The sequence below is a fragment of the Panulirus ornatus genome, chromosome 11 (assembly GCF_036320965.1).
Source record: "Panulirus ornatus isolate Po-2019 chromosome 11, ASM3632096v1, whole genome shotgun sequence".
NCBI classification, from domain to species: domain Eukaryota; kingdom Metazoa; phylum Arthropoda; class Malacostraca; order Decapoda; family Palinuridae; genus Panulirus; species Panulirus ornatus.
Genome location: NC_092234.1, coordinates 34,911,187 through 34,926,701, shown reverse-complemented (window position 1 = coordinate 34,926,701; position 15,515 = coordinate 34,911,187). Strand labels below are relative to the sequence as shown.

At 40.8% G+C, this 15,515-nt stretch overlaps 1 protein-coding gene across 2 annotated transcripts in view; it reads left to right on the top strand.

Moving 5' to 3' along the window:
* The window catches only part of LOC139751397 (sperm-associated antigen 7 homolog), a 76,410-nt gene that overhangs the window by 16,370 nt on the left and 44,525 nt on the right, over positions 1-15,515 (top strand). For both annotated transcript variants that reach the window (XM_071666780.1, XM_071666781.1), the window contains exon 2: positions 3,641-3,708. In XM_071666780.1, coding sequence (XP_071522881.1) covers positions 3,641-3,708 — 68 coding nt within the window. The remainder of the gene's footprint in view (positions 1-3,640; positions 3,709-15,515) is intronic.

Below are 15,515 nucleotides of genomic sequence, written 5' to 3'. Positions count from 1 at the left end.
CCCAATCGCTCATAATCTTTTTCACTCCGCCCTTCCACCTCCAATTTGGTCTCCCACTTCTCATTCCCTCCACCTCTGGCACCTATCATTTTTTTTCAATCTCTCCTCACAATCTCACCATGTGACCTAACCATTTCAATACACCCTTCTCTGCTCTCTCAACCACACTCTTCTTATTACCACACATCTCTCTTACCCTTTCATTACTTACTCGATCAAACCACCTCACACCACATATTGTCCTCAAAACATCTCATTTCCGACACATCCACCCTCCTCCACACAACCCTATCTATAGCCCATGCCTAGCAACCATATAACATTGTTGGAACCACTATTCCTTCAAACATACCCATTTTTGCTTTCCGAGATAATGTTCTCACCTTCCACACATTTTTCAATGCTCCCAGAATCTTCGCCCCCTCCCCCGCCCTATGACTCACTTCTGCTTCCATGGTTCCATCTGCTGCCAAATCCACTCCCAGATATCTAAAACACTTCACTTCCTCCAGTTTTTCTCCATTCAAACTTACCTCTCAATTGACTTGTCCCTCAACCCTACTGTACCTAATAACCTTGCTCTTATTCACATTTACTCTCAGCTTTCTTCTTTCAGACATTTTACCAAACTCAATTTCTCACCCAAATCAGCCACCAGCACTGTATCATCAGCGAACAACAACTGACTCACTTCCCATGCCCTCTCATCCACAACAACAGACTTCATACTTGCCCCTCTCTCCAAAACTCTTGCATTCACCCCCCTAACAACCCCATCCATAAGCAAATTAAACAACCATGGAGACATCACGCACCCTTGCCGCAAACTGACATTCACTGAGAACCAATCACTTTCCTCTCTTCCTACTTGTACACCTGCCTTACATCTTTGATAAAAACCTTTTATTGCTTCTAGCAACTTGCCTCCCACACCATATACTCCTAATTCCTTCCACAGAGCATCTCTATCGACTCTATCATATGCCTTCTCCAGATCCATAAATGCTACATACAAATCCATTTGTTTTTCTGAGTATTTATCACATACATTCTTCAAAGCAAACACCTGATCCACACATCCTCTACCATTTCTGAAACCACACTGCTCTTTCCCAATCTGATGCTCTGTACATGCCTTCACCCTCTCAATCAATACCCTCCCATATAATTTCCCAGGAATACTCAACAACTTATACCTATGTAATTTGAACACTCATCTTTATCCCCTTTTTCCTTTGTACAATGGCACTATGCATGCATTCTGCCAATCCTTAGGCACTTCACCATGAGCCAAATCCTCATCAACCAGTCAACAACACAGTCACCCCCTTATCAAATGTATGTTTACATAATTTGTTAAGGTGTGAGTTCCCAACAGTAATGTACAATTATACTGAACTCCACCTCCTTGAAGTTACACTGCGAGTGAAAACTCATCTTAGATGAGGATCAATCATTGGGAGTACAGCCTCATCAAAGAACTTCTCACTCCAAAGGAGTTTACTTTTCCCTGCTACTGAAAGTAGCACAGCTTTAGGCTGCAGGAGCCAAGAGAAAGGTCTTAGGTAACACCAGAACTCTTTCATAGAAATTAGTTTTGGTGTTATTATAGATAAATGAAAAAATCAATTAATGTATTCACTATTAAAACAAAAAGGAAGGAAAGTATTCTCCTGTCTCACACCAAAAGCAGAACATACAAGATGAAGGCTAAAACAAGATGGGCATGTAGTGTTGCTTAGGCTCTGTTTACTCAGCTTACTGACTAGCCTTGCATATGAAGCTGCCTTAACAATGCAAAAGCTTTGTCAACAATGAAATTCAAAAAGATCTCCCCACATACTAGCAAGGGTATCAGTCACTTCTCAAAAGTGAAAGCTGCATTTAAGAAATTGCTAAGACTAAGAGATGTGCAACAGCAAGACAGAGAGCTAGGTGGTTCCAGGCAATTATGGATCTGCAGCATGGATATATGTTTAATTTGTTTATGGTTATGTGGTGAGGGAGGTGAATACAAGGGTCTTGTTGGTGGGCTGGTCTGTAGTCTGTCTGGAGTGAGGGGGGCCTGGGAGATGAGTTAGTTTTTTAATGATGACACAGCATTGCTGGCAGAGTAAAGAAAAAATTGCAGAAGCTAGAGTCTTAAGTTTGGAAGAGTGTGAAAAAGGAGAAAGTTTGAGAGTAAATGAGAATAAAACAAGGTTGTCAGATTAAGTAGTGCTCAGAGACAGGTTAATTGGAAAGGTTCATTGGAAAGAATCTGAAAGAACTGGAAGATTTTAGATACCTAAAAGTGGACATGGCAGCAAATGGAATCATGTAAACTGAAGTGAGCCACAGGGTGGCTAAAGGGGCTCAGATCTTTGATGCTTTGAGGAGTGGGTGGAGAGAGAGGTCATTGTCTATGATGGCAAAGATGGGTATGTCTGATGGTATAGTAAGTAGTTCAGTGTTGTATAGAGGGCCCTAGATAAACAAGTACAGAAGAGGGTGGATGTGTCGAAGATGAAAAGTTTGGGGATTCTATGTGGTGTGAAGGGGGTTGATCAATTAAGAAATAAGAGAGAGAGGTGTGGTAGTAAGGAGAGTATGTATGAGGGAGCTGAAGAGGGTATGCTGAAGTGGTTTGGACAGATGGAGAGGATGTGTGAAGAGAGTTTGACTAAGAGGATATACATGTTAGAGATAGAGGGAACAAGGAAAAGGAGAAAACCAAGGAGGAGATGGAAGAATGGAATGAAAATGGACTTGCCTGAACACACTTGTGATAGAGCAAATTGTAGCCATGTGGTATACAAGGGATGACGTGTCAATGGCCTGGACCAGAGCATATGAAGTAGTCGGGGAAACCATGGAAAGGTCTTTTGGGCCTGGTGTGGATAAGTTGTTTTGGCTTTGATGCACCTTACATGACTACTATAGAGTGCGTGTTATCAAATGAAGGCATTCTACATCTGTTCCTGGCACTACCTCACCATTGTGGGAAAAATGGGCGAATATGAAAATGAAAATAAAAAATTCCAGTAATTCTACTAGACAGTGATGCTAAGCACATTAACCAAGGCACTGAACTGCATCTTAAGTCCTGGAAAATACAGTAGATTTGTTCTTTTGAATGCACTCAAAGTGGTTCTTCTATGCAGACCACCAAAAAAGAGGGGGGACATATTTCCCCTGTCCCCATGCATATCAGATCACAAATTGGTTAGTGGGATGATAGCTTCAGCATCTATATTAAAACTAGAAGTAACTGGTTTATCCTCGACTTCTTTTTAGAGTTCTTAATTAATCCACCAATTATTGCTAGGCATTTTTCCTACATTTTTCTTTACAAAATGTATAGTTGGAACCTCAGATGATATACCTTAGTGTGTGATGTTAGATTGTCCTGTTTTTAAAACTTTAAGATCCTACAGACAGCTGTTTCATCAACCATCATGATGGTTGTTTCATCATTCTGTTATGGGCTGTGGCCTGTTGGGGGAATAATGATGCTTTATTAAGGTAGTCTAAACTTTTTTTTACCAGAGTTTGGTTGCATTTACTTGATAGGACTGCCCTTTACTTCTCTGTGAGAGTGCAGAAGCTAGTCACTACATAATACTGATTTTCTTATGCATTTCCCTTTTGTTGTTTACAGAGCAACAGAAAGCAATGGAAGAGGCCAAAAGCAAGGAAAAAGAGAGATTGAACCAGTTCAGAAAACATGTGAGTATTACTCCTCAGTAAATTTTTATGCCTTTCTCCATAGGATATGGTAACATAATTGCACCTCTGTGTGCACATCCCACCTGGCTAGTTCTTTATGCCTACACTAAACTTTAGCTTTAAATCACTAGCTTTGGTAAATCAAAATGGGTAATGTATGATAATTGTTGAATGAAAAATAATGGAAAAGAACAAATAGAAGAGAACAAAAGGGTTTGAGTGACTGTGGCAGTGGATGAAGCTGTACTGGATGCTAGAGTTTTGAGATGATTTTTCAGAGATTCTGACAGTTTTGCAGTTCCTGTGGAGGTGAGGATCAGGAAGAAGTAGAAGTATGGCATAAGGAAGAGTGGAGAGGCAAAAGTGTTAGCAAGCAAGAAGATGAATCAGAAAGAATGCAAGAAGTGACAGAAAGGTAAGAAAAATGACAGAAAGTTTAGATGAAAGTCCAGTCATTGTAAGAATGCAGTCATATATGAATGAGGTGTTTAAAATGTTAAGAGAAAGACTTAAAAGTTGTAGAATAAGTAGTTGAATATAATGTTGAGAGATATAAGAATAAAAGTGGAAATCCATGATGGATGGATGAGATTAGAAATGCTGTGGAAGAGGAGAAAAAGGCATATGGTGATTGCTTGATAGGAAGGTATCAGTAGAAGTTCAGTAAAGGAGGAAGGAAGAATGTAAGAAGTGTGAGTGAAATGTTCAGAAGCTGTTAGAGGAAAACAAAGAAAGTAGATGAAGATTTTGGAAGAAAGTTGAGTGAAAAGTTTAGTGAAAATAAGAAATTATGCTGGAAGGAAGTGAAAAAGGAAAGAGGTGGATGTAAGAGTGGAAATATTATTGTGAAAAGAAGGGAAGGAGAGTTGCTGAACCAAAAGGAGGAAGTGAAAAGAAGATGGAAAGTGTAATGTGAAGAACTGATGAATATGGGAGGTGAAGCATTTGTTACATGCATGAGTATGGAGGATGGAAGGAAAAGGATACAAGTGTAGGGGCCTATAGCGAGAAGGGAGGTGAAAACGGCAATAATGATGTTGAATGTAGGAAAGGCTTGTAGAGTGGCTGGAATTACAGCTGAACTGTTGAAGTATGGAAGAGAAAGTGTGATATATTGGATACAATTGATATGTGATTTAGCATGTAAGCAGAAGGTTGTGCTTGAGGATTGGGCAATAGCTACTGTTGTTCATATATTCAAAAGAAAAGATGTTAAGGATGTATGTAGCAATTATAGGGGAATAAGCCTGTTAAGTTTATCAGAAAAAGTGTATGGAAGAGTGTTGATTGATAGAGGGATGGAAGTGACTAATTGCAGAATAAGTGATGAGCAGGGGTTTTAGGAAAGAAAGGGGATGTGTGGATAAAATTTTTGTGGAGAAAGTGACTGGAAAAGTATCCAGTGAAGAGTAAGACACTGCAATGGATCTGGAGAAAGCATATGATAGAGTCAAGTGAAAGCTTTATGAGATGTATTTTGGATGTAAGGGTAGGACAACTATTGGATTGTGTGAAAGTCTTCTATAGAGGAGCCAATGAGGTGTAAGAGTGGATGGAGAGTTGAATGAAAGTTGCAGTGTACATGTGGATGTGAGGCAGGGCTGTATGATGTCACTGTGACTTTTTGATATTAATATGGATGAAGTGAAATGAGAGATGAAAGAAAATTAGGGAAGAGGGGAGGGCAGATATGAAGTATGGTGGTGAGGTTTGGTGTTAGTGACAAATCTGTTTGCAGATTATCGGGTGTTGTTTGCAGATAGTGAAGAGGAGTTGCAGAAGGCTGTAATTGTGTTTTATGATGTGTGTAAGCATAGACAATTGAAGGTAAATCGGAGTAAAAGTAAAGCAGTGGTATTTGAAAGGAAATGAGTCAAAGTATAGATTTCCCAAAGCCATCTAGTGTGAGAGAAGAAAGTTTACTAAATTATGTCACAGTGAGGAAGACCGGAAGAGGTGACAGAATTTAAGTATTTAGCAGCTGTCATGGGTAAGTTTGGTGAAATGGAAGGAGAGACAAGGGAGAGAGCAGAACAGGGTAGAAGAGTCGCTGGGTGTAAGATCTTAATAGAATAATTAAGAGTAGAAGTGTAAGTATGGAACCGAAAAAAGGATTAAGAGACAGCATAGCCCTCCTCACCCTGACCTATGCAACAAAACATGAACATGGAATAAGTCACAGAGATCAAGAATGCAGGCTGTGGAAATGAGTTAATTGAGAGGAGCATGTGGTGTGACTAGTCAAAATGAAGAAAGAAATGAGGGGGTGTATGAGAAATTTGATATGCCGGGAATACAAAGAGAATGAATAGTGGAGTGGAGGAATAGGTGAAACGTGATACTTTGAGGTGATTTTAGCACCTCAAGATGGGAGATTTTACAAGGAGAGTGTATGATAGTACAATGAAAAGGGTTGGTATAAGAGGAACACCACCTGAGACATGGGGAAATAGAGCGGAAGAGCACTGAAGGGAGAGTAATGGTGGAAGAATGCATGGAATGGTGTGTGCAAGGGAGGCATGTGGAGACTCTTTTGCTGTGACCACCCCCTTGATGTGAGTTCCTAGAGGGATCGAGCATCTGAAATGTAGATAGATTGTGTATTCCTGCTAGAAGAAAGAACAGAAGTAGGAGACAAGCAGTGAGTGCTCATCCTCTTTGAAAGAGCAGGCTGAGGTGTCTAAATGTGTGTAGATGTAACCAAGATGAGAAGAGAGGAGAGATAGGTAGGCTGTTTGAGGAAAAAACCTGGATCTTCTGGCTCTGAATTAAACAAAGCTCAAGGGTAGAGGGGAAGAATAGTTTGGAAATGTGGTAAGGGGTTACTGAGAAGATGAGCAAAGGAAGACAAGCACTATTCCTGAAGCAGGAGTTGTTGGAATGTGTGACAGAGTGTAAGGAAGTAAATTTTAGATTGATGTGGGTGAAAATGAAAGTGGATTATTAGTGCTTTTGCACTCTGCCATGAGAAAACGGATCATAAGAGGCAAGTATTTTGGGATCATCTGGATGAGTATGTCAGTAGTTTTGATGTGTGTAGTAGTCTAAATGTGTGTAGATGTAACCAAGATGAGAAGAGAGGAGAGATAGGTAGGCTGTTTGAGGAAAAAACCTGGATCTTCTGGCTCTGAATTAAACAAAGCTCGAGGGTAGAGGGGAAGAATAGTTTGGAAATATGGTAAGGGGTTACTGAGAAGATGAGCAAATGAAGACAAGCACTATTCCTGAAGCAGGAGTTGTTGGAATGTGTGACAGAGTGTAAGGAAATAAATTTTAGATTGATGTGGGTGAAAATGAAAGTGGATTATTAGTGCTTTTGCACTCTGCCATGAGAAAACGGATTATAAGAGGCAAGTATTTTGGGATCATCTGGATGAGTATGTCAGTAGTTTTGATGTTAGAGACTGGGTATTAGTGAAGTGTAAGTTAAATGCAATTGTTAGTAATTTAGCAGTTTAAGGTATAACTGGGGGGCATGGGGTATTTCATATTATAAATGGAAATGATGAACATCTTGTGGAATTTTATGCTGAAAAAGGAGTTGTGATTGAGAATATCTGCTTTAAAAATAGGGACATACACAAGTATAAGTATATGAATATTAGAGATGGTCATTGGGCACTATTGGATTACATATTAATTGATAGGCATGTTAAGGAGGGACTTTTGGATGTAGATGTGTTGAGAGTTGCAGCTGGTAGGATGTCTGATCACTTTCTTGTGGAGGCGAGGATGAGGATTTGTAGAGGTGTTTGAAAAGAGGAAGCAGTTTTGGTGAGAAGAGAGTGGTGAGAGTAAGTGAGCTTGAAAAAGAGACTTGTTTGAAGAGATACTTGAAGAGATTGAGTGTAGAATGGCAAAAAGTGACAGTAAATGAAGCAAGGGGATTGGGTGAGGAATAGGTGCTATTTAGGGAAACTGCTGGCATATGCAAGAGATGCATGTGGCATGCAAAAGGTGGGAGGTGGGCAGATTAGAAAGGGTAGTGAGTGGTGGGATGAAGTAAAGTTGCTAGGGAAAGAAAAAGGAGAGGCATTTAGGTGGTACGTACAGGGAAGGAGCACAAAGGATTGGGGAATGTATAAGAGAGAGCAGCTGCAAGTTAAAAGGAAAGTGAAGGGGTTGAATTAGAGAGCAAATGAAATTTGGAATGAAAGAGTATCAGTAAACATTAGAGTGAATAAGATATTTTGAAAGGAGGTAAATACTGTGTAAAAAACGAGATCAAATAGGAACACCAGTGAAGGGGCAAAAGAGAAGTGGTAACCAGTAGTAATGAACTGAGGAGATGGATTGAGTATTTCAGTATGAGTATTTCTGCAGGTGGTGTTTTGCAAGCTAATGAGAATTTTTCATCTCTGTGGGGCTGGCAGCCTTCACACACACACACACACACACACACACACACACACACACACACACACACACACACACACATCCCCCCCTTTTTTTTATTCTGGTAGGGTTTACTCCCCTAACCCCTTGCAAACCACTTAAAACATTGGTTGCTGCACTAGCTTGTTCCAGGTCACCTTTCCAATCAAGCTAACCAGCTCATAATCCCTGTGACAAGGATGCCACTCCAATGTGACTACCATCAGAAAAGAGAAGTTTTAAAGGAGAGGGATGTGAAGGAATATTGAAATTTTTTTTTGTGGGACACCATTTTGAGAAAAATAGTCTTCCATTCTTTAGAACTTATTTTTTTAATGGGGATGTTGTCCAATGAGCTAATGAAAGCATAACCACCTGGAGGTGGAGAGAAAGAGAAAAACTTCATAAAAAGATGACCAACTACAAACACAAGGCTTATCTTATAGTCCTTAAATGATCTTCCCTCCTCACACAAAGTACTCCAGGAAAGGCTTTTTCATCAAAGGCTAGTAAGTCAGTACTTTGCTGACATGGCTCTAACAAAGATGATTGATTGATTCAATGAAACCCAGATATAAAACACAAATGAAAACTAACCTCTAGAGAAAGTGTTCAAACAGCCTGGGCAGCCTTGTTAACCTCTGAAGATCTCAAGGTATTCGTAGAGATAAAACTAAGCTGAAGACATACTCCATAAATGGAGACCTTGAAAAAGGGACATAAGGGGATGCAAATCACATATGCTATCTTTTGAAATTCAGTGATGGAGAAGACAGTCTCAGATATGCATTGATAAAGGAAAGGATTCTCATGTCTGATGAAGGAACCTTTCATGATGAAAATAACATGGACCTTTGATAATCTTACCTCTTGGGATCAGAGACAAAATGAAGGTCCTCAAGAAAAGCATCCAGAAAAATAAATACCAAGTGGGTCCCAGAGCAGCTTAAAAGTCAAATAACTTGACAGCAAAATTCAAAAGTCTTTCAGAAAATTCCCAAGAAAACAAATACTAAGGAACAGATGAAAAAGATTCCAGAACCTGGAATAAAATGCCTGTGAATACATGTGAACAGTATGGAGTAATTGAATCTTATGTGAACAGTATGGAGTAATTAAATCTCACATATTTTCCATGTTCTAAACAAAAAAGGGGGTGAATAGATCCAAATGTGGTGATCAAAAAATGCAGTACTTGGATACAAAGCTCGTAACCCCAAACAAAGTAGTCTAGTAACACTGGAATTGATCAAGAGGAAATGCACAAGTATCCTAGTATGGTGCCACAAATGATGATAATTCACCTCTGACTTTAGGAGGATTTTATAGCTCTGGTTTCTTAGTTCCAAATCCAAAAAAGGTATCCACTGCCTATATTCTCATCAGCTGTAAGAGGAACCATAACTGACAAGATGGTATTCATAGAGGTGAGATTCCTTCAGGGTTCACGTTCAGAGAAAGGATCCAAGTGACTCCTTTCTCTTTTGTCATGAACACCATTTGCAACAGTTTGATGACCCAAACAGTGCACACCTTTTAAAAGAATGAAATAGTTTTGGCTACAGCATTTTTTTTTTTTTTTGCCACATATGAAATGTCAAAGTCTAAGGACTTTTATACATTTCTGAGTTCTTTTTCTACCTGAATACTGAAGATTGGTAGCCCAACCCATTACCAGAAGCATAATAGCTGAAGAGGGAATCTCATAGATTCCAAGGAATCCAATGTGGAATACATTTAGGGGAATGAATTTTTTCTGTATCTCCCCAAGGACAATGAATTTACAAAACTGTAGCAAGCAGGTCCATGTTACGGACAATGGAACCCTATATGTGAATCCAGTAATGAGGGTAAAGCTCTTATAGCATCAAGCAGAAAAGGAAGAAGGAAAGGCTTAGCATACTAAAGAAAAGCCTCTCCTCAGCCAACTATCTTGCTCTAATGTTGCCTTGAGCTGTAGGTTACTTGGCAATTGTTAAAACGTTTTGGATGATATAAAGCTACTTCCAGAAAGAAAAATGTGGATCTTACCTTAAATTGGTAATATATTAAAATGTCTTTGATAGGCAATGTATGTGGCTTTTGAAAGGTACTTGTATAGAAGGTATTATACCAACAGAATGAAAAAAACAGTGAGATCATACATTTCAAAAGCACATCACTTGAGTTAACATCTAGGTTTCCAAACTTGCATGACAGAACATTAATTCTGGAAAGAATGAGAATTGTACCAGTAATAATGTACAACTGCCAGCAGAGGCTTTCACAGACTGTCTGCAGAGCAGGTAGCCTAAATTTGCCTTCCAAAGCAGTGAGGTACTGAAAAAGACAGGCTTAGAATAGTCTGTTTTTCTCCATCCCATTTAGAAACAGAAAGATGTATATAAAGGAACCAGTCTTCTGCTGGTTCTTTGTCTTTTTCACACATCCTTTCTCAGTCCTTGACTCATAAGTTAGTAGCAGATCAAGGTCGTTCTTGATAGGGAAAGGAGGGTGCAGTGGAAACAGGTAATCCACCATTACTATTATAAAGAAGTGTCCTTTCACAGGAGAGCGTGTCATCACCTTTATCTTAGTCTGACTTCTGCCTTCAACTGCCGAGTGAGCATTCCCACGCTGCTGGGTGGCCGCTGCCCAACTATCATATCACAGACTAAACCCTACACCCCCACACAAGATTCTGAAGGTTTGTTAAATGTGTTTGATGAGAGTGGCAGATACAGGGTGTTTTGGTTGGGATGGTGTGCGAAGTGAGAGGGTCAGTTAGAATTGTTTGGTTAAGAGAGAAGAGGTAGTGGAAGCTTTGCAGATGAAAGCTGGCAATGCAGCGGGTTTGGATGGTATTGCAGTGGAATTTATTTTCAAAGGGGGAGACTGTGTTGTTGATTTGTTGGTAAGGATATTCATTGTTTGCATGGACCATGGTGAAGTGCCTGAGGTTTGGCAGAATGCATGCATAGTGCCATTGTACAAAGGCAAAGGTTTGGCAGAATGCATGCATAGTGCCATTGTACAAAGGCAAAGGGGATAAGGATGAGTATTCAAACTACAGAGGCATAAGTTTGTTGAGTATTCCTGGTAAATTATATGGGAAGGTAAAGAGAGGGTAAAGGCATGTACAGAGCATCAGATTGGGGAAGAGCAGTCTGGTTTTAGAAGTGGTAGAGGATGTGTGGATCAGGTGTTTGCTTTGAAGAATGTATGTGAGAAGTACTTAAAAAACAGATGGATTTGTGTGTAGCATTTATGGATCTGGAGAAGGCATATGATAGGGTTGATAGAGATGCTTTTTGGAAGGATTTCAGAGTATATGGTGTGGGAGGTAAGTTGCTAGAAGCAGTGAAAAGGTTTTACCAAGGATGTAAGGCATGTGTATAAGTAGAAAGAGAAGAGAGTGATTGGTTCTCAGTGAATGTTGGTTTGTGGCAGGGGTGTGTGATGTCCCCATGGTTGTTTAATTTGTTTATGGATGGGGTCGTTAGGGAGGTAAATGCAAGAGTTTTGGAGAGAGGGGTGAGTATGCAGTCTGTTGGGGATAAGAGGGCCTGGGAAGTGAGTCAGTTGTTTGCCCATGATACAGCTCTGATGGCTGATTTGAGTGAGGCATTGCAGAAGCTGGTAACTGAGTTTGGAAGCGTGTGTGTAATGAGAAAGTTGAGAGTAAATGCTGAATAAGAGCAAGGTTATTAGGTCCAGCAGGGTTGACGGACATGTTATTTGGGATGTAAGTTTGGATAGAGAAAATTGGAGGAAGGAATGTGTTTTAGATATCTGGAAGTGGATTTGGCAGCGAATGGAGCCATGGAAGCGTAAGTGAGTCCCAGTGTGGTTGTAAAAAGAGTGTGGTTGAGAGAGCAGAAGAGAGTGTTTTGAAATGGTTTGGTCACATGGAGAGAATGAGTGAGGAAAGATTGACAAAGAGGATATATGTGTCAGAGGTGGAGGGAACAAGAAGTGGGAGACCAAAGTGGAGGAGGAAAGATAGAGTGAAAAAGATTTTGAGCAATTGGGGCCTGAAAATATAACAGGGTGAAAGGCGTGCAAGGAATAGAGTGAATTGGAACGATGTGGTATACTGGGGTCGACGTGCTGTCAATGGATTGAATCAGGGCAAGTGAAGTGTCTGGGGTAAACCATGGAAAGTTTTGTGGGGCCTGTATGTGGAAATGGAGCTGTGGTTTCGGTGCATTGTACATGACAGCTAGAGACTGAGTGTGAATGAATGTGGCCTTTGTTGTCTTTTCCTAGGCCTACCTCACGCGCATGCGGGGGGAGGGGGTTGTCACTTCATGTGTGGTGGGGTGGCGACAGGAATGAATAAAGGCAACAAGTATGAATTATGTACATGGGTATATATGTATATCTCTTTTCTTTTTTTTTTCTTTCAAACTATTCGCCATTTCCCGCATTAGCGAGGTAGCGTTAAGAACAGAGGACTGGGCCTTTTAGGGAATACCCTCACCTGGCCCAATTCTCTGTTCCTTCTTTTGGAAAATTAAAAAAAAAAAAAAACGAGAGGGGAGGATTTCCAGCCCCCCCTCTGTGTATGTATATATATGTATATGTTGAAATGTATAGGTATGTATATGTGTATGTGTGGACATGTATGTACATACATGTGTATGTGGGTGGGTTGGGCCATTCTTTCGTCTGTTTCTTTGTGCAACCTTGCTAACGCGGGAGACAGCGACAAAGTATAATAAATGAAAATAAATAAATATATATAATTTCTTTTTGTATTTCTTATTATTATACTTATTCGCTGTCTTTTGCGTTTGCGAGGTGGCACAAAGAAACAGATAAAAAAATGGTCCAACCCACCCACATACATATGTATATACATAAGCGCCCACACATGCATATATACATACATATACATTTTTTTTTCTTTTTTTTTTGTCGCTGTCTCCCGCGTTTGCGAGGTAGCGCAAGGAAACAGACGAAAGAAATGGCCCAGCCCACCCCCATACACAATGTATATACATACACGTCCACACACGCAAATATACATACCTATACATCTCAATGTACACATATATATACACACACAGACACATACATATATACCCATGCACACAATTCACACTGTCTGCCTTTATTCATTCCCATCACCACCTCGCCACACATGGAATACCATCCCCCTCCCCCCTCATGTGTGCGAGGTAGCACTAGGAAAAGACAACAAAGGCCCCATTTGTTCACACTCAGTCTCTAGCTATCATGCAATAATGCCCGAAACCACAGCTCCCTTTCCACATCCAGGCCCCACACAACTTTCCATGGTTTACCCCAGACACTTCACATGCCCTGATTCAATCCACTGACAGCATGTCAACCCCGGTATACCACATCGATCCAATTCACTCTATTCCTTGCCCGCCTTTCACCCTCCTGCATGTTCAGGCCCCAATCACACAAAATCTTTTTCACTCCATCTTTCCACCTCCAATTTGGTCTCCCACTTCTCCTCGTTCCCTCCACCTCCGACACATATATCCTCTTGGTCAATCTTTCCTCACTCATTCTCTCCATGTGCCCAAACCATTTCAAAACACCCTCTTCTGCTCTTTCAACCACGCTCTTTTTATTTCCACACATCTCTCTTACCCTTACATTGCTTACTCGATCAAACCACCTCACACCACACATTGTCCTCAAACATCTCATTTCCAGCACATCCACCCTCCTGCGCACAACTCTATCCATAGCCCACGCCTCGCAACCATACAACATTGTTGGAACCACTATTCCTTCAAACATACCCATTTTTGCTTTCGGAGATAATGTTCTCGACTTCCACACATTCTTCAAGGCTCCCAGGATTTTCGCCCCCTCCCCCACCCTATGATTCACTTCCGCTTCCATGGTTCCATCCACTGCCAGATCCACTCCCAGATATCTAAAACACTTTACTCCCTCCAGTTTTTCTCCATTCAAACTTACCTCCCATTTGACTTGACCCTCAACCCTACTGTACCTAATAACCTTGCTCTTATTCACATTTATTCTTAACTTTCTTCTTTCACACACTTTACCAAACTCAGTCACCAGCTTCTGCAGTTTCTCACATGAATCAGCCACCAGCGCTGTGTCATCAGCGAACAACAACTGACTCACTTCCCAAGCTCTCTCATCCCCAGCAGACTTCATACTTGCCCCTCTTTCCAAAACTCTTGCATTCACCTCCCTAACAACCCCATCCATAAACAAATTAAACAACCATGGAGACATCACACACCCCTGCCGCAAACCTACATTCACTGAGAACCAATCACTTTCCTCTCTTCCTACATGTACACATGCCTTACATCCTCAATAAAAACTTTTCACTGCTTCTAACAACTTGCCTCCCACACCATACCTTCCACAGAGCATCTCTATCAACTCTATCATATGCCTTCTCCAGATCCATAAATGCTACATACAAATCCATTTGCTTTTCTAAGTATTTCTCACATACATTCTTCAAAGCAAACACCTGATCCACACATCCTCTACCACTTCTGAAACCACACTGCTCTTCCCCAATCTGATGCTCTGTACATGCCTTCACCCTCTGAATCAATACCCTCCCATATAATTTACCAGGAATACTCAACAAACTTATACCTCTGTAATTTGAGCACTCACTCTTATCCCCTTTGCCTTTGTACAATGGCACTATACACAGACAAATACATACATATATAGACATGTACATATTCACACTTGTTACCTTCATCCATTCCCGTTGCCACCCCACCAAACATGAAATGGCACCCCCCCCTCCCCACACATGTGTGCGAGGTAGGACTAGGAAAAGACAACAAAGGTCACATTCATTCACACTCAGTCTTTAGCTGTCATGTGTAATGCACCGAAACCACAGCTCCCTTTCCACATCCAGGCCCCACAAAACTTTCCATGGTTTACCCCAGACACTTCACATGCCCTGGTTCAATCCATTGACAGCAAGTCGACCCTGGCATACCATATCATTCCAATTCACACTATTCCTTGCACGCCTTTCACCCTGTTGCATTTTCAGGCCCTGATCGCTCAAAATCTTTTTCACTCCATCTTTCCTCCTCCACTTTGGTCTCCCACTTCTCATTTCGCACACCACCTCGACCAAAACACCCTATATCTGCCACTCTATCATCTAACACATTCAACAAACCTTCAAAATACTCCCTCCATCTCCTTCTCACATCACCACTACTTGTTATTACTTCCCCATTTGCCCCCTTCACCGATGTTCCCATTTGTTCTCTTGTCTTACGCACTTTATTTACCTCCTTCCAAAACATCTTTTTATTCTCTCTAAAATTTAATGATACTCTCTCACCCCAACTCTCATTTGCCCTCATTTTCACCAATTGCACCTTTCTCTTGACCTCCTGCCTCTTTCTTTTATACATCTCCTAGTCATTTGCATTATTACCCTGCAAAAC